General features: G+C 34.5%; 1 protein-coding gene across 2 annotated transcripts in view; it reads left to right on the forward strand.

Annotated features, from left to right (window-relative positions):
* LOC118276468 (max dimerization protein 4) overlaps positions 1-20,311 on the forward strand; it is a 257,881-nt gene that overhangs the window by 194,811 nt on the left and 42,759 nt on the right. For both annotated transcript variants that reach the window (XM_050707317.1, XM_050707315.1), the window contains exon 4: positions 19,577-19,691. In XM_050707317.1, coding sequence (XP_050563274.1) covers positions 19,577-19,691 — 115 coding nt within the window. The remainder of the gene's footprint in view (positions 1-19,576; positions 19,692-20,311) is intronic.

Below are 20,311 nucleotides of genomic sequence, written 5' to 3' on the forward strand. Positions count from 1 at the left end.
TACTAATCAATTAAATAAAACATAATATTATACATGTTTCTTTCAAAATTATTACATCATTAAACCCAAAAACGAATTCCAAAAAAAAATACCTGACAAAATAAGTGCACATCTCACACTGCATTACTATTCGACGAGCGCATAAGCTACAGTAGTTGCGCCACCCGCTACTTGTGCCACGGTACGTTCTATTCACGGCGCCATTGATAACCGGCCCGGTATTACCTCTTTGTTCGCCGACACTTTGTGCCCGTACATTTTTATTACCAATGAAATTACGGAAGGAAAGTAACTTTAAGTTTTATGCTTTTTATGATTTTTATGCTTTTACTCCTGTTTATGGGCTGCGAATGTATGCTGTTACATTGTTGTTTAAGTTATGATGCTATGATGGCGGGATGTACTTATGTACGAAGCTTTTTAGGGGTAACAAAATATGTTTTCTTTTTTGTTTATTTATTTAGAAACTTTTGCCTGTGTAAAATGTTTACTTCGCTCTCTATAAAGATTTGGATAATCACAAAAATACTAGGTTATACGTAGGTATACTCGTTCTAGAATTGAACCAATGCATTCAGCAGTCATTAGTCCACGCACTGCATCAACCATACAGTTTTTAAGACCAATTAAATCACCCTCAATTACCATTAACAATCTCATACACCACTTACCCCAAACCTTTCCTCAAACAGCACCTCACTTAAAAACATTCCAAACTAATAAACCCTTTCCAACAATGGAACAAACAGCAAACATTGAAAGAATGGAAAAGAAAAGAAAAGAAAGAATGGAAAGGAAAGGAAATAATGTTATTTGCAAGAGCACATTTAGACACGATTCTAAATTTTACTAGTGCACAGCTTCCATTACCTCTAGTGTATGGTAACAATAGGAAAACACTTCGCGTCTAATTGAAGACGAACGTGTGCTTCTAGGGCTGGGACTTTTAAAAATGGACTTTAATGTTTTGGTTTTATAATTGAGAATTGCTTATTTTTATTTGAAGGTTGTTGGTGATTATTGAAGACAAACGTGTGCTACTAGGGCTGGGACTTCTAAAATGGACTTTAATGTTTTGGTTTTATAATTGAGAATTGCTTGTTTACATTTGTAGGTTGTTGATCAGTGTGTTGGAAAGAAGGGTTTAAATTATTGATGATTTTGGTATATGAAAATTGGACTTTGAGTATCTTGTAATAGAACTTTAAATCGCAAAGATTTAGTTGTATCTCCAACTTCATTTAGATTTTTTTTTATAATAATTTTGTCGTGTAAAAGTGCTCTTTTGCAGCTTATTTACAAAAATAAACTCATTGTTTCATTGTAACACAATTCTAATTAATTTTACCTGCTTTTTTTAATCTTTATGTTTCGATATTAAAGAGAACAAAGGGTAAATGCGAGTAACGAGTCAGAAACAACAGGAAATATCTCATCTTATCAACATGGTTAATTTTTTCATTGTTTGTTCTTGATGTTATTTTATTAATTTTAATAAGTCCTATTAACAATTTTGCATGAACGCAAGTTTTAGTTGAAAGGGAACCCATTATTAGATTTAATCTCATAATTTGTATTATTTTTTTATCGTAAATCTTTCATTTTCTACCGTGGCAGCCCTACATGTAGTGAGTGCAAGTAAGGTGGCACGTCGTTCGAGAATTTGTTCCCTGCTTCCATAATGCACTGTTTCGTTACTTTATTGCAGAGTAATAGCTAATATTTACTTACTCACAATTCGGTTGGAAATTTTGTCACGATAATATTTTGAAAACTTATATTTAGGTTAAGTAGTAGCTTCTTAGTTTCTACTGGCTGTCATAAAAGTTGACTTAGTGCGTGGAAATATCCCCAGTTATTTAAAGGATGCTACTACTCGATTTGAACTTTACATAAAAGAGATTGTCTCCCCTGCACAGTTAAAAAAAGACTTAACAAATGCAAAAACAAATCCTTTTTTTGAGGGGGGAAAATCATCCAATGACTTCTCCCGCCTTGGACGAGGCGAGAGGGAGTGTCAGACTCTTACTGACTAAAAACCACCCCGTTTCTTCTCCTGCTTTTCGAGCCGGAGCCCCGGTAAACCCGCTAGGTAGTCCGTAGCTCCGGATCGGGCATCAGCCCTACTGGGCCCCAGGCATCAGCCCTACTGGGCCCCAAGGAATTTCATCCAAGATCCTAGATAATCTATTTCAATCAAACAAACAAAGTCTTCTTGAATTACCTCCATAAGATATTATAACTTGACCTTCTAATTTCCACGCACAAAGAATTCTTTGTAAAGTTATTTTGAAGAACAATAACAATAACACGATATATCTCATTACCGATAGTAATGAGGATCGTATCATTAATTGGCTTTTATAAATCAAATAACAAGCTGGTAATTATCCTCTTATACTATAGTATTACAGTTTCCGAAGAATTATTTGTTCGTATAAACAATAGTTACGACAAGTATGTATTTCATTTTTGTATTATGTATTTTGGTAACAAACGTTCCGTAGTTTGGTAACAAAGAATCCAGGTTTAGTTATTTTCTTTCATTTGTGTCAAAACAATTTTATGATTCCGTGATTTTAAACACGTGAAGCGGCTTCGCCCGCTTTCCCATGTGATAGAAAGTACCACCCAAGTCAGCTCATACCTTATCTGTATACGAATTTTTATCAAAATCCGTTCAGTAGTTTCAGCGTGATTGACTCACCCTCTTACGTGGGATTTATCACAGAAATGTTAAAAAGTGAGTGTGTGTACATTATACAGTGGCATTACGTGCCGTAATGTGTACCTCTGCCTATCCCTTCGTGGATAAAAAGACGCAATAATACTATACGATACATAATTATTCGTACAGAACCCTAAATTGATACAAAACAGTTATCAACCTACTCATACGTTGTACTTATTATTATAGGATTACATGGCAACTGCGGGAATAATCACGAAAACAATACGAAAAATATGAAAAAAGACAACTTATTGTGTCCCAATTGTTTTTGTACCGATACTCCAACGTATTGGGTTATTAAATATATTTATTTGGATCGTATTCTATTATGGAAGGTACAAATAATGAGAATACATAATAAAATAGAGAAATAATAGACCGTTGTCGAAGTTGATTTAGATGTTACCGATAATGCCTAAGTAAATAAAAAGAAATGTCTAAATTACAAAACCTTAAAGAAACTATAATAGGTGCGGACGACCTAGCGGGTTTACCGGGGCTCCGGTTAAAAAGCAGGAGTAGGAAGGCGGCGGTTTTTAGTCAGTAAGAGACTCGCCCAAGGCGGGAGAAGTCATTGGATGAATTTCCAGCTTAATAAAAAAAGACAAAAAGTACGCGATATAGATGTTACACGACGTATTTTTAATTTTCTAATCGTTATGTTCATAATACCACCTACCAAGAATTTACCACATACCTAGCACAATATCAACCTTCCTATATTATTTTTATTATAGTAAAGTTACAATAGGTACCGACCTTACTCGACCGTACGATTTAGTTCACATCCACAGCTCATCATCTGCACGTAAAACCGTCCATTAAACTTTTCAATTTTAACTGTTAAACTATTAATTAACTGCTAAGTGCAAAGTTAACAAAACCTTTATATTTAGAACTAGCTGTAGCTCGCGACTTCGTCCGCGTAGAATAATTACTTCAGACAGAATTTTGGATTTTAAAATTATTCTAAAATAAAATATTTGTTTTAAATGAAAGTAAGCCTGAGTTCCTCCTTAGTACATCGGCTACCTACCAATAAAAGTCGCGTAAAAATCGGTCCATCCATTTCAGAGATTAGCTGGAACAAACAAACAGACAGATAGACAAAAATGTTCAAAATGTGATTTTGGTGCATGTATCGCATGTATGGTAAAAGCGGTTATTTTAATACTACAAACAGACACTCCAATTTTATTTATTAGTCTAGAATATAAATTAAAAACAAAACTCCATAAGCTAAACTTACAGTTAAGTCCTGCAGCAAAAACATGATGAGTTAACAAGTTAACAGTTAACAAAGCTCTTAGTTCACTCGTTATCCTGCTAACTTCAGTCTAAAGTAAGGTAGGTAGAGATGTTGTAAATGTAGAATTTATGATGGAATATTAAATAGAAAGGAAGAGAAAAGTTTATAACTTTTAGCAGTTTTATTGTTAAGGCATGTTTGGATGAAAATACGTAATTAATGTCACGCTTTGTAATCCCTGAAGGGGTAAGCAGAGATGCTCCTAAACAACGTAACACTAACTTTTCGCCAGTTACATAATGCGTCTCATGTTGTAATAGGTGAGCCTATTGCCATATACCGGACACAATCCTAGACTCTGCTTTTGTGCCTATAATATCGAAAAATCCTAAAAATCGCATAATGCCGAACCCGGAAATCGAACCTTATACCCCTTTTTATTTCCAGAAGCACTTTCATTGCTACAACTCAAATTGATATTTATTTTTAAGTTTCTTACCGCCTTACTCAGAGTAATTTAATAGTAAAATACTTAACCCAGTCCTTAGCATTTGTTTTCGAAACAAAATCGTTATTAATAAATAGATTAAGTTATCATTAAACGACTTTGAGTACGGCAGTTATACTGTTAATACAAGTTTTACAACCCATATATCTTTATAGGTAGTATATTATATATATCAGACACGTGTAAGTACAATAAAACTGTCATTCCAAACCATACATTTGACAAAGGGTGTTATTTTGAAACGAGCACTGAGCCCTATCGTTTGCATCCCAATGTCATGCGTTAGTTTAACGCGGTGGATGTGGCCATGAATACTGCGATTTATCTTATTTATTCTGTGTTTAGGATGAGGATGAGGCATATAAAGTACCTGCTTTATTATCATTTTGAATCTGAATTAAAAGAGTGTTGAAATTAAGTAATTTTACACTAAGTAAAAACGAAACGAAAGTTGTCGTGGTGGCCCAGAAGCTTATAAGACGTTCATTTCTCATGCACGAGGGTGGCTACTAAACTTACCAACGACAAGTACCAATGTGAGTTATAAATCTACTTTCTAATATAATTTAGACACCGCTGACAAACGGTGAAATAAAACATATGGTGAGGCAACCTGGGCTTATAGTTTTTGATTATAAGTTTATAATCGTCAACCCGCATTGATCAAGTATGGTGATTAATACTCAAACCTCCTCCGTGCGAGAAGAGGCTTTTTGACAACAGTGGCCACTGATAAGCTGTTAAGGATGATGATGATTAAAAACGAAACAGAAACGTACCTTATTTTGAAGATAATTTCGACAATAGTAGATAAAATGTATGCATCACCAATTTGCCTTTATAAACAATGGACTTGCCCATTAGAATGGCACTACCTATGTCCTCTCAGAATATCGGGCATGATTTTATGTTATCTAAATCACACTATCACAGGCTCTAGCACCTCTTCCCGAGTCATCACAATAGAAGTATCTCGCTGACTTCAAAGTCCGCCCTGAAACCTTCATGAATGATGTATGTAAGCCATCAGTTATCTGATCACGGAATGTATTACAGCGCCACCTATATTCCGAGCGTCTAAACTATCGTATTTCTTCGTACGACGGACATTCAAACGTGTGAACGTTAATGTTTGATGCTCACTGCAGTGTAACCTTGTAGGGTAAACAAATAGAGACACCGACCAACTTTGTTGTTAACTTGAAATGGACTCTACTGTTGATGGATTAGAGTGCTTTTTATTTTGAAATTGGGATGCCATGAGAATCTTAATTTTAAGTCATAAATGTAATCGGATGATATGGTATGATAATGAGAATAATATAAGAGATAATAATAAATGCGCAAACGCTGTTTAAAGCATTAACTGCCAAATGAAAACTGTTGAAGGCAGATCCTCCGCTAAGCATCGGACGACGAGGCGGTTAACGTGTTCTAACGTGTTATAAGTTATACATAGCTAGTAAATAAACATATGAAACTCTGCAAACGGTCATATTATAAGATTTATTTTACTCACCACACAACAAAAAAAAAACAATTTGACAATATCATTAAAATCATCCTCTTTCATTTCACTGATAAAGATATAAGTGAGACTGACAACAACAAAAAAAAACATGAAACCAATACCCAACTTAAAATTGAGTACCGCTCCCACCATGAGTATTACTCAGTCAATTTTAACTTCATGCATGCCACCCCTGCCGTGGCATATCAGCGTAAAATTGTATTCAAAGGCCTTCATATTTGAAATATGAACATGGATTGAAACAAAAGAGTTTGGAACAAGCGAGTCATTGCCGCGCGTATGATGTTCCATGTCACGCTGTCATAGTGAACTGTGACCCTTACAATTGACACATGTCGCGACGGTGATCCCCGGAAAAATATAACACCGTGTACATCTTTTTTTTTGTACACCCTGTACCTTTTAGAATGGGGTTTGTTTTTAAAAATGGCGTATTTTGTAGGCTTGTTTCATGTGTCGATTGGATTTTTGAAAATTTTGACAGTTTTTAGACATTTCTAGTGTGCTTTGTTCATAGTACAAAACCGGAGTGATACCACGGCCTCACAGAAAACTGAAGTGAAACAGTTGTATTTCGTTGTGTGAGTGAGATTACCGAAAGCTCAATTACCCCCCCCTCCCTTCCCAATCCCCGATTCCCCAATAACCCTTAAATTCCTAACCCCAAAAGGCCAGCAACGCACTTGTAACGCTTCTGGTGTGACGGGTTTCCGTTTGCTAGAACGTATGCTAGTTTACCGGCTTATATCTTAAAAAAAATGGGTAATCTAACTACAGCAATACAAAATCCTAATTAAACCTACTCCAATCAAACAACTACCTAGATTAAATCAAGTTATATCGATAGCAAATTTCATTAAACATTAAACGAATACCAGCATTGATTAAACTACGGTTTAAATTAAACTTGGAGTATTAACAGGAAGTTTAACTGAGTATTTGACTACAAACTAATTAGTATTCAATATTTTAACGTAATCAATTTATTTTCTTTGGAATGTTCGAAGGAATGAACTGCTTCAGATAATTGCTTCTTTCTGTTGTTTTAGTTCGAATATAGATTGGATGGATTTTATTAAAAAAGTACAAGAAACCAGAGTAAAACTTCATCACGTTGTAACTCTCTTGTGTTGAAAATATCCCTACTTTTGTAATGTCAAGAAATTAAGATATTAATAATAGTGTCAGTCTGTTTGTTAGTGAAACTAGGCGCTCGTTCCAGAGAAGAACGAGCAAAAATCTCCAATCGTTACTCTTTCCAAAAATATAATGTTAAAAATTTCTCTCTCTCTCTCTCTCTCTGTGGACCATCATATGATCCGTCCACTCGATTCACCCACGTATCGAATAAAAAAAACAAAAAGCCGTGAATGTATAGTTTAGCATTTTTCCCATTTTTTCTGTCTGAGGCATTTACAAGATTATCTAAAATTACACGGAGGATTATAAATCATCCGAGAGCAGGAATAAAAGGGTAGGAATAACGTTCCACGCGAGGGTCACAATGAAGATATAAAAAATAAATCAAAGCGAAGTCGGCCGTGCAAAAATGTTAAGATATGCTTAACCCTAACGTGACGATCCTGTGGACGGTTAGGGCTGCCCGTTTATGCTAATTTTCAACAGTTTTTACGAAATAGTAGCTACCTTAATAAAAGCAACATGGTTGAGGTCTGAATTTGCTTGAATATCGATTAAAATTGGTTAAAAGAATCAAAATAATAACACGGAATTGGAATATTTACTTAAAAATCCAAGTTTGCACTACATTAAACTGTGTCCGAATAGCGAAAAATAAGTCATCAACTCGTGCTTACTCTATCTTTTGTGTAAGACGTGTAAATACTAGCACATCTGGTCAACAGACAACCCTAGCATAGCTTTAGGGCGCAAGTTTCTTTCAAATTCATCCATCTTTTGACAGCCCGGGGTGGGTCAGTTAGACCGACGGACGTGCCCGGGGGTTAGAGGGGGGAGGAAATGAGATCCCCCACCCTCTGGGACGTTTTGCATACAGATTGGGTTGGACGGAGTTCGCGAGATATGGTGGACATCAGAACATACGTGTTTTCGGGGTACGCAGCCGAAACGGTGGTGCCGCGCCGGGTCCGGTTTTGGCAAGTTGCCGTGTTACGCTATTCGGGTTTTCGTTCGAGAATTTGTTACAGGTAGATGATAAATTATGAATGTCTCCTTTTTTCTTATTGTTCCCTTTTATAAATGCGAGTTGTTTTCTCATTTGTTGGTGTACTTGTTTGGCTTCTGCAAGTTAGGGGTTTATTTATAGATTTCGTTTGTTTTGTTAGTCGAGTGTGTTAATGATGCTGGAAGGGTTTTGGAACTAGTTTTAGGAACTTGTCTTTAAATAACTGTTGAATATTATACTTTTTGTCTTATTCTTCCTACTCTTCTGATATTATACTTTAATATATTACTGGTGTATTATATTTATTTTATAGTTGCTCTGTAAACTACTTTTTATTTTTTTTTTGTGCACATAACTTACCTGGTTTTTTATATAAATATTCCTTCCAAAGGTTGTCTAGAAGAAATGCCCATTATGTGATAAGACCGCCCATTGTACGCATACTACTTAAAGCCTACTTAAATGTGTACAATAAAGCATATATAAATAAATAAATAAATAAAATAGACGATGTTCTTTTACTAAATATTCACCCTGATAACCGTGCGTGAAATTGAAATATTTTCATGCCTCTACAATTCTTTATTATGCAGAAAAATCCCATTTTGTTCATAGTACAAAACTTTTTGCATATACAGTGGTGTGTAGTGGTACACTGTTTAAAAGGCCGGTGGTGGTCATTCGAGCTCCATTACCGCTTGACCCTCCCTCGCCTTTTTGTTTCCAAAATGGACTATTTACCTACCTACATAATTTAGACACGAGCCCACACAACTACGCGTCTCATTTTTCACCGAAACATTGTTTACAAAAACATTTATGTAAAAAATAAATAAATAAACAAAAGTTTATTAAGTTTTATGTTGCTCTTTCTGCCGTTATTATGTTGGATTAAATGTTTTATTTTTTGTTTTTTATGTAATAATGACATTGTACAATTTTGCTTGGTAACTGAAAATTAATAAAGTTCTTTTTAGTAGCCATGTACGACATAATTATGTAGGTAAGCCTTCGGGCAACTACTCAATATGTATAAAAAATCACATTTTACTTAGCAACAAAATAACTTATTTTTTTACTAGAAAAATCCGGCAACTTACGCAGAAAAACAATATCGATAACACAAATTAAAATGGTAATTATACCCTAGCAACAATGTAATAGCTACATTTTTACATACATACGAACATTGGAGCCACACAAACATGGAATCCCCAGTTGGATGAAAGTATAATTGGATTTTGTTGGTTTAAAAAACTGGGTTCCCGATAAATTGGTATAGACTCGCCCCCTATCACCTGGGACCTAACGTGTGGGGGGGACTGAATGTATTATACGATGGGATAAAAAAATATAGAAACTGCCTCAACTTTGTTCGTTACATTACTAATTTTAAAACAACTGAAATATTGATGAAGCAGGTGGTGCACTCACTTTTTGAACGACTGTTGCTTCTGAGGGGATAGGCAGAGGTACTTACTTTGTCTAAAGTAAATTTTAGTCTCTTGTTATTATCGATGAAATTGTTCTGAGCTGTAAACGTTAATTTAAATCCTATAATAAGTCAACGCTAAATAAAAACTAAAAATCAAATCTTTGATATCAATCATACAGGCACTTTCAAATCATTAACAAGTTAATTTCAATGAAATATAAAATAACCATTCAATCAAGAAATTACTACAAAATCTTCTTCTATCCAATCCAAATAACACCTAAATAGAAAAATTAATAAAAATTGCTAATAAAATCCCAATCTCGCGCCGGCGCCGGCCGTAAGCTAACGTAAACCTTTTAAAAATCACTTAACTTTAAACGATAAAGTGAAGAACGATTATTCACACGGCGACATTATCGTTCCGAGCGAGCATGATTGATTGAACATTGATTCGTGACGGTGTGAATGCGGCCGCGGGCGGTCTATTACGACCGTGTATCACACCGACGCGTGCGTTCAGGGAAAGTAATTTCCCTTTTATTGTTAGTGATAAATAACAGGAATTTTAGGGAATGATTGCGCTGTTTTCGTGGACGGGGATGTGTGGGAGTCAAGGTAGAGCGGTTAGCTTTTATTAAATGATAAATATGAATATTGAAAATGACTGTCTATCATTTTTTATTTTATGTGTGTGACAATTATGATGTTATGATGTCTTTTTTGCATAGTTTTACAGACGAAAATTCTATTATTTACTGACCCAGCTAAAATCTCAGTAGTAAAAAAATGCTAAACAGAATTCTACTTCAAAATAACATGTAAATATTTGTTACCAACATTTTGGCTCGTAGCTCGTAGCAACCTAGCTTCGTAGCGCTTCGTAGCCGACGGCGCTACGCAGGGCGGCGCGGTAACGTAATTATTGAATAATATGGCGCGCGCGAGCTACGCCGGCTACGATTATCGGCTACGGCAATCGTAGCGATAATCGTAGCCCGTAGCTGATGTAATGCTACGGACTAGATGTTTTACAATGAATAGTTTTCTAATGATATTTAATTATTGTTATGAGTATATTTATTGACAAATAGTGTTTTATATTATTATTGAGTTAAAAGTACACTATAAATGTTCCTAAAATATTTATTTAGCCTTCAAATATGTATCGTCTCTAACAACAAGCCCTGAAACAAACTACGATGTTTGTTTTGTAACATAAAAAATAAACAATATAAAGAAACACTCAGATACTTGCTCCTTACATTTCATTCATCACGAAAACACATAAAAAAATCATTGACAGAAAAACAAATAAAAAAATATATAGTGTAAGTAAGTTTTTATTTGGTTTTCTTTAGTAGTTTCTTGTGACAACGAAATATGGACGGACAGAAGCTAGCAATCACGATAACGACGACATTTGTAACGATACGACACGACCACGACACGGATACGACATCTACAGGGTGGAGAGTTATGTTACTATAAGTTTTTCGAACAACATGTATATGTATATAGGGAATTGGATTAAACAAAACTTAATCATTTGAATAATATTAGTTTAAATTGTATTTGATACGGATGCTTCGTTGATCGATGGTCATAAGTGTTCGGGTTAGATTCTCGGGTCGGGCAAAGTATTACTGGGCTTCTTCTAATGGCGTTACGTGCTGTAATGTGCGCCTCTGCCTACACCGTCGGGGATGATAGGTGTAATGTTGCATTTAATACTATACTATGAACCCCGCATAGGTACAAATTACGGTCACTAACATATACCTACATTAATTAATTAAATGCTCCTACATATACATAATCTTGACTTTGATATTAAATGTTAATTTTGAAAAAAAAAACACCATTTGCCACCAGTACGAGCTGTATACTACTACTCAACAAGAAAAACACTTAACTATAATACTGGCTGTTGATAATAAAAAAAGTTATAAACCTGAAGGTAGTTATCGACGCGACAAAAATATATAAAGAAAGAAATTTCAGCGCCAGTTAACGCTACAGTTAATAGAAAAGTTCTTGCTAATAGTTAATATTACGGAAAGCATTTTTATTACTATTTTATAGTAGCTTCAAATTAAGCAAAGTAATAGATTTATTTATTAATAGACTAGCTACTTCCGCGCGGTTTCACCCACTCTGCTTAGTTCCTTTTGGTTATCGCGTGATGTTTTATAACCTATAGCTATCCTCGATGAATGCAATGCACAAACCTATAGACTGTCTCGTTGGTCGAGTGGTCGCAAGTGTGACTACCGGGCAAGGGATCTCGGGTTCAATTGCCGAGACGGGCAAAGTATTGCTGGGCTTTTTTCGGTTGTCCGAAAATTTCTCAGTAGTAGCACGGAGTCTGGAATTATGCCCGGTATAATACAAATGGTGAAAAGTGGGTGTACATTGCACAATAGCATTACGTGCGGTAATGAACAGTTGCACTACCCCTTTAGGGATAAAAAGCGTGACGTTACATTGCGTTGTCAACACGAAAGAATCATTCAAATCGGACCAATGGTTCCGGACATTATTAATTAATTAATAAAAATATGAGCAAAACCAGGATCTAGTAAGTAAGCTATAAAAGTATTCTTTATTGACTCTGTACATAGTCTTGATAATGCAGTACTTAACGTTATATGTACTGGTTTTATCTGTTAGCCAGCGATAAACTGTCGGCTCCACTAATGTTTAATAGTTGGTGGAAATTATTTCTGGAACCTTCCTCGTGGTTAGGCTGAGGTTTCATTGACATTTTTTATATGTAGAAACTAAATATAAGTGTGGCAATAAAAAATATTACGCACTTAAGTTTGAAAATGAAATGGTTTATGATAAATTGGTTAGGAACTTGCATGAGATGTTTGGGAAATTGTATGAGTTTTTGCATAATAAATATTGAGACAGTCGGTAGAGGGCGCCCTTGATGGATGTAGGTATATCGACCATCTAATCGATATGTTAAAGATAGGCCAAATTAAAAGTACCCTTAATAGACGAGCATGCATGAAAAGATGACTTTTGATAGAGAAGAGATATGTAAGTTTCGTGGCAATTGGAGACAGGCGTGAAGTTATGTATGTATGTATGTAGAATCATATTTTTCAATGATACTCAAAAAGTAGCTACATTTAAATGAGAGAGAGAATTTATTCGTGTGCCATTTTGTGCTGGTGAAAGGGACACGAAAAACAGCACACGAATAAATTCGCTCCACAGATGATCCGCCATTTTGCCCATAAACAAAACAGTCGCAGGTGCGTCGTCGCGGTTTAAAAAAACGCGTCGTTTGCACGCACCCTTAAGCATTTACGGTGGCTGTGTCCCGTAATTACGGCGTTTGTCCAACATTATCATAGTAGAGTACGTCCAATTTCGGCTTGACGACTTTTTTACGAGTTTTCGACTCGTAAGTAATTTACGATGTCGTAAAGTTTCCGTGCTCGGCATATCGTGTTGATAACAATGTACTAAGATGTTTTAGTGAATTGTTTCCCTGATGGCTTAATGTAAGCTTCTACTATGTACGTACCTAAACTAACCTTTAAAATCCGCTTTAAACTAGAAGATAGACCAAGGTCACATAGAATTCACCTACTCACCATCACACTGACAAATTAATTATTGACACACTTGCACAATGAAAAACAATATAATTTGTTCTTCAATGTGTGTTGTAAGTGTAGAAGGTACATACTGTAAATAGAAATAAATATGATATTACTTTATACCTTGAACATAAATTCGTCTGAAATCTATATATCTGAAAACTCACGGTCCGAAGCTCGTTAAAAACGACCCAGTGTAGCCATACCAAAATAATCGCATACCCAAAATTCTAATTCAACCAACCACAGGCCAGTAAACCAAGTGACTGGGTTGCCAGTAAGCTAAATAAAGTAATTTATGGTGTCGTAAACATTCAGCTATATCGCTTGATAACAATGTGTTAAGATATTGTTCGGAATAGCCACGCGATGCCTTTCTTGTTCGCGAGGGGTTGGAACTGAAGATATAAGTATAATGCAAGCTTTAAGTAATTGTTGCTTTTTTATGTATTTTTGTTTGTTTATTGGTTTGTAAGCTAGGTAACTAACAAAAGTCGTCTTTTAATAGGAGAAAAAAGAATGTACAGAGAGTGTGGTAGGGAGAAGATGAATGTTAAGGGCTGCAAGCAAAAGGTATCTGATTTGTTTCTTGCGTTAGGCAAAATAAAATAAGTGTCTTTTCGGCAAGAATTCTTTCTGATATGGGACTAGTAACGCAACCTAGTAAAAAATTTACAAAACATATCCGAACATAGTACGTCCTTCTTTTTTTGACGTCGGTAAAAAGTAGTTGTTAAGTTGCATATGTGTTCCTTTATCCTAAAAACATTAAAGACAGAACGTCACTTATCATATCGACGCTGGAAAGGCAAAATGTATTAAGCGCCACTTTGGTCGAAAATGAGTTATATATACCGTTGGAATCGCCTGATTTTTCTCTTTCGAATGGTATATGTCACGCCTTAATATGAGCATTTTGATGGCGGTTAATACACCGGTGATTTTAGACTTTTTCGTATATTTTTTTGTTTTAAATCCATTCATTTTTTTTACTTTGGCTCATAAAGCGTACATGATAGTAACAAACTATTGATAAGTCATTTATATCTGCTTAAATTTACAACTAGATTGGTTTTAAAACCCTTTACCTTTCCATTTTTCTAAAAAATAACGCAATAAAACATTTTACAGATTGGCAATTATTATAAAATCTACACATAAGTCAATTTCCTATAGAATATAACACATTTTTTCTAGCTCATTTTATGCAGCTTTTTGTTCGTTAAAACATGTTTTACCTGGACACGGTGAGTATGGTTAACTGACTTAAGTCAATTTTACCTAACGAAGATTATGGGCCTGCGTTGTATTAACTCCAAAATCTTGGACACGAAGACACCTAGATTATTTTCTATTATTACATTTCATAGTAAACGTTATTCGTAATAACTATTTTGGTTTTCAATGAAAAAGCTTCAGTAATTAATTAGTTATGAATTTTTTTGCTAAATTTGAAACTTCAAATCGCTCTACTGAACAATTCATATAATGGCGGTTAATACATTTTGCCTTTCCAGCGTCGATATATGAAACTCATTAACTTAGGAAAAAATCCGATTCATTATAAAATAATGACTTCGTATGTCTGTGCGTTGGTACCTGTCCGCGCGGCCTCCAATATCCGACCGGAAGGAGTTACTCCCCAGCAATTTGCATTTACTGCAACTGCATTCAAGTGGGGTGATTGAATCTGTCTGTCTGTCCTCTATTGAACTTTGATAAGTCAAACTTAATTTTAAGTAAAGACTAAAAGACTATGAAACCTTTTTATCTGATCAAATATGTAGGAAATTCTTAAGCGACACCTTGGTTTCGCTTCTCGTGTAGAGGAAAAAATAACATATGTATCATCGAAATGTTTTTGAAATCATTTCATCTATGCTACTCTTTCTCTCACCTTTTATTTTCATATTTCAACTTTTCTTGATTTTCATATTTCAACTTTATCAAATTCTCTTTATCTATTTAATGTAAATTGCCTAATACATAATATTATGTCACAAATTACTTTTTCGTATGAAAAAGAAAATTTATATTTTATTCTTAAAAATTCCCAGCCAACTGGCATAATTTAAAAAAAGCACGCATAAATTATTCAGTACTAAATTATGTTTTAACTGTACTAACATCATTACATACTGAAACCTATTTTCAGTGCCCATTATATTATTTTCATGAAGCCTAATGTATTTTTAATTCCACCTACATACGAACGTTAAGCCTCTTTGCCATTATAATCTAAGCTATCGTGGTAAAATTATCAAATAAGAACTATATGTGGATGTGAAATTGTATGTTTCCAAACGCACCCCCGACACAAGAGAAAAAGGCAAGTGTGAAGCATCACTTAAAAAAATCCTGAGTGTCAAATGCTTATCAGCATAAGGTAGCTTTACACATAGGTATGCTAAGGAGTAGTGATTTAAAAGCGATAAAAACTAAATTCCCAAATCAATTATAAATACAGACTATAATAAAAAAGTAACCAGTGACCAATTTCAAAAAAAACACCAAACAATTTCAGTCTTAATTGCCCAAATATAACGCACATAGTAAAACAGTTTCAATAGCCGTTAATCCGTAGATAAAGCTTAAATATCACCGATTTATGTTCCCAAAAATATTATCTTGGTATTTGTTGCCATTAATTTTGTCGCAGGCGCTGTCCTCGATAACGCCCGCATGCTATAGATATAGCAGATATACTATATTATGTAATTATACCTCACCTTCTATCTACCCTCGTAAAATCTTATACGGTTATTCTTAGAAAATTGTAAATTTATTGCTGTGTTATTTGTGAGAAGGAAAAATAATAACGTTAGTAAGTTAGCGAGGAGATAAAACTAATTTGTAGCCAGGTAGCGGTGACAGTAAGAGGTCACGTTGAAATAAAACAAGTTTGTGTACAACCACTTATTAAGATAGACTTTTTCAATCCTGATAATGTCTTATTTACGATTGTTATGTGTATGTTACATAAATACCTTTGGTAAAATTGTCTAATTGTTAATTTTGCAAAAGCAGTATTAATTCCAATCCTCCATTCGATATAACTTTCACACTAATATAATAAATATTAAAGTTTCTTTGTTTGTATGTTTATCCGGCAATCGCGCTGAAACTACTGAACGGATTTTTATGAAATTTGGTATACAGAAAAGGTATAAGCTGACTTGAGTGATAGGATACTTTTTATCCCACGAGAACGCCAGCGAAGCCGTTGACAGACGCTAGAAACTAACTACAAGGTACTGACAAACAAACAGACTAACAATTCCAATAAAATTCCTTTACAAAGGCAAGCAACAATGCGAAATAATAAAACAAAAATAATTGTTGGTACATATCATTGTAGGAAATTAGTGAGTGAGGTTCAAAGCCGAGCCGAGTCGGTTCCACGGCACGCGCGGCCGGCCGACCTACTCCTAACAAAGCTTATTTGTTAACACTACGCTTGGAACTCGAAATCAACTCGAAAGCTGTATGTTTTTTAATAATATTCTGAGATTTTTACTAAGTGTTTTGATGCCAATGAGTATATCTGACGCAACAGCTCAATTTAAAACATATTTTTGCGTCTGATAGTTAATGTGAGAATCGAGTTATGCACAGAAGTTGTCAATAATTTGGCATCTCGATTTTGTCCACTACTGAACACAGGTATATTCTTCTCCTAAAAATCACACACATCCTAGTCGTTTATCCCCAGAAAGCTAGGCGCCTTATGAAGGTTTCCCTCGTCTTAAAAAATCTCCAATAGCACACCATTGAGTTCAATATTAAGCTTTCTCTAAGTAAAATACAAAAACTGCTATTATAAAAACACAACTTACGAACCCACATGGACATTTAAATCTTACACAAAAGTGATAACCCAACTCGAATACACGAAAAAACAAATAGTAGCAGCAACGAAGTCGCAAATTTCGCCAAAGCGAACGTATTACGTATACGCTGAGACGTGAAAACGACCGTAACTGTAATGTAATACGCTCTTAGTGGCTGAAATATAACTGCCTTGTATTATCATGTATGAGCACTATTAAGTACTGCGAGAGAATTATGTGAGAATCGCTCGGATTCTGTACTGTTTATGTTATATGAAATGTAATAACGTAGGTATATATTTAATTCGTGTGTTAGATATTGAGATATTGTTTATTGATTTTAGGGTGATTTCCTAATAGTGATGTGCTATGTAGTTATGCTGCGAATAGCTAAGTTGAGAAATAAGAGACAATAAAAACGGTTACATACAACCGTTTTTATTGTTACTATGCTATGTAGCGGTGCGAGTAGGATGTGCTACGAAAATATACTGCCGCAAAGCACACATACATAGCACACATCTTTCCATACATAAGAAACATATCTTAATTGAACCCGTTTCCACCAGTGCTAAGCTATGTTTACCAATGAATATGATTGGTGGAAGTCAAATGCATCCACCACAACGTATAGTAAACATAAAACATCTCTGTTGGAAAATCACCCTAATAAATAAATACGTATCGTTAGGTAAGCGGAAAAGTCGACGATAAATGTGAACATGTACGGTGTATAACTAATTAATATTATGTAATCCCTAAATATTGTTTGTGTTTGCTTTATTAGAGGAAGATATATATTTGACTAGCTTCTGCCACAGGCTTCACTCTCGTTCCCGTGAGATAAAAAGTTATATCTTTTTGTTTTTTCGAAAATTCTCATAGTTGCAAGGAATCTGGAATTGACTCTTAAAAAAATATACCGACCGAATTGAGAACCTCCTCCTTTTTGGAAAGTCGGTTAATAAAATTGGCTAAAAGTGGGTGCCACGTTGTTACCGAACACAAATAAAAGAAGTGATATAATGTTGTCATTTACCTAACTTTTTTCTCCTGTTTAGTAATAAGTATCTAAAGTATTAAAACATCTATACATATAATAAAATCGTAGAAAAGTGCTGTCTGTACATTGAAAATAAAAATAAAAAAAATAGCAGGGGTTATTGTTATGTCGATGTCGAACCCAAAAATGTAATTAACTTTTTTTTTGTCTGTTTGTCTGTTTGTCTGTTTGTCTGTTTGTCTGTTCGTCTGTGCGCGCTAATCTCAGAAACGGCTGATCCGAGTTGGATGCGGTTTTCACGAATATATTGTGGGATGCTTAAATTTACATTTAGTGTTTGTTTCATGTCAATCGGTTCATAAATAAAAAAGTTATGTCAAATTAAAGAATCACGTCGAACATTCTATGCTTATACCATTAATCTCCGCAACTATTTGACGGATTTGGTTGAAATTTGGTTTAGAACCTTAGAAAGGACATAGATATATTTTTATTTCAAAAATCAAAAAATAAAAATAAGAAATAAATTATTTATAAATAATTCTATGTCGATCGTTACACGACTTCGGTTCATGTTATTGTTTTAATTCATCGAAAAAAATTAAATAAATAGTAAAAAGGTATGAAAAAAATAATATCAATATAATAAAACATTTAGTACAAAGAAAATGCTCTAACGGAGTATAGATAATTCTATGTCGATCGTTACACGACTTCGGTTCATGTTATTGTTTTAATTCATAAAAAAGTAAATAAATAGTAAAAAGGTATGAAAAAAATAATATCAATATAATTAAACTTTTAGTACAAAGAAAATGCCCGAACGGAACGAAACCATAGCAGATCGCGCTATGGTTTCGTTACATTCATTTGGTTGGGTATCGGCCGAGCGCTTCGGTACTATCGTAGAAAAAGTGTATTATCAGTCGTATGATTATTTGTCTGTAGTGGTCCTGCTGTTTCGTATATTCTAAATTGGTTTCGTTGTATTTGTCAATTAATAAGTTTATTTGTTGGGTTTTCCTGGTTTTTTGGTTAAACTATTTAACGTAGGTTTAGTTTGATATCGATTATTAGTAGTTACTGTAGTTAGTTTTTTTAATAAAATTGTAAGTCTAATTTATAAATTAATTAGATTAGATTTAAGTCGTTTCTTTTAAATTATTTAGTTTAAGCTTGGTTATTATAGCATAGAGGATAGGTTGTAATATAGTTTCTTTTTTAATTGTTATAAATTCGTAATTCGTAGCTTTCTTTAGTTTTAAGTTAGTTTAAGTCCGTTTTTAAACTATTTTTTCAATGCCCTAAGTGAGTATACATCTATTAAATTCAAACGCAGAGCTCATTATGTTGATTTTTGAAGAGTTCCCTGGAATATCTTCCACATCTCATTTTTGAAGAGATCCCGCGAGATCGGGAACTATGTGGTTAAAACCAAAAATTTGCCGGAAGTCACTATTCCACGCGAACGAAGTCGCGGGCAAAAGCTAGTTGTACTAATATAATCGTTCTCTTTGTTCCAGGAGAGCACATTTAAGAAGCTGCTTGGAAAAATTAAAGGATATGGTACCCCTAGGCCCCGAAGCGTCGCGACACACAACTTTAGGATTATTAACGAAAGCCAAAAGATTTATAAAGGTAAGTGCCTTTTACAAACAAATAATTTGTGTATAATGTCCTTGGAGTACTTTTGAACGTCGTCGCCATTACTATAATGGGAATATTTTGAATAAGTCTAATACTTAGAATGAAGCAAAAGTGTAGTATATATATTCTATTGCGAAAAGAAGCAGACAAAATCTAACTACAAACTAAATATCTCTTACTTTCGATCAGGCTCGATTCCCGGATTGGGCAAAGTATTGCTGGGCTTTATTCGGCTTTCCGAAAATTTCGCAGTAGTAGCACGGTATCTATAATTGTGGTGAAAAGTGGGTGTACATTGTACAGTGTCATTACGTGCCGTAATGTGTACCTCTGCCTACTCCTTCGGAGATAAAAAGTGTGACGATATCCCTTACTTAATATACATATAGTAAAGAGCTTTTGAAAATCTCAACTACATACATATTACTACTACTTTAAAGTATCATGTAAATATAGAATTACGTAACACTGATGTAAGACTTTAAAACTAAGTCAGAGTCACATGTATTTACTGTGGCCAGTGAGACGTACTCTCCTAACGGAGCTCCTAAATCCGGCCATCCTTAATATAACTTGACCTAAGTCAGTATTAACTTAAGCTATCCGTTCTC

Source organism: Spodoptera frugiperda, chromosome 31 (assembly GCF_023101765.2).
Source record: "Spodoptera frugiperda isolate SF20-4 chromosome 31, AGI-APGP_CSIRO_Sfru_2.0, whole genome shotgun sequence".
Lineage (NCBI taxonomy): Eukaryota > Metazoa > Arthropoda > Insecta > Lepidoptera > Noctuidae > Spodoptera > Spodoptera frugiperda.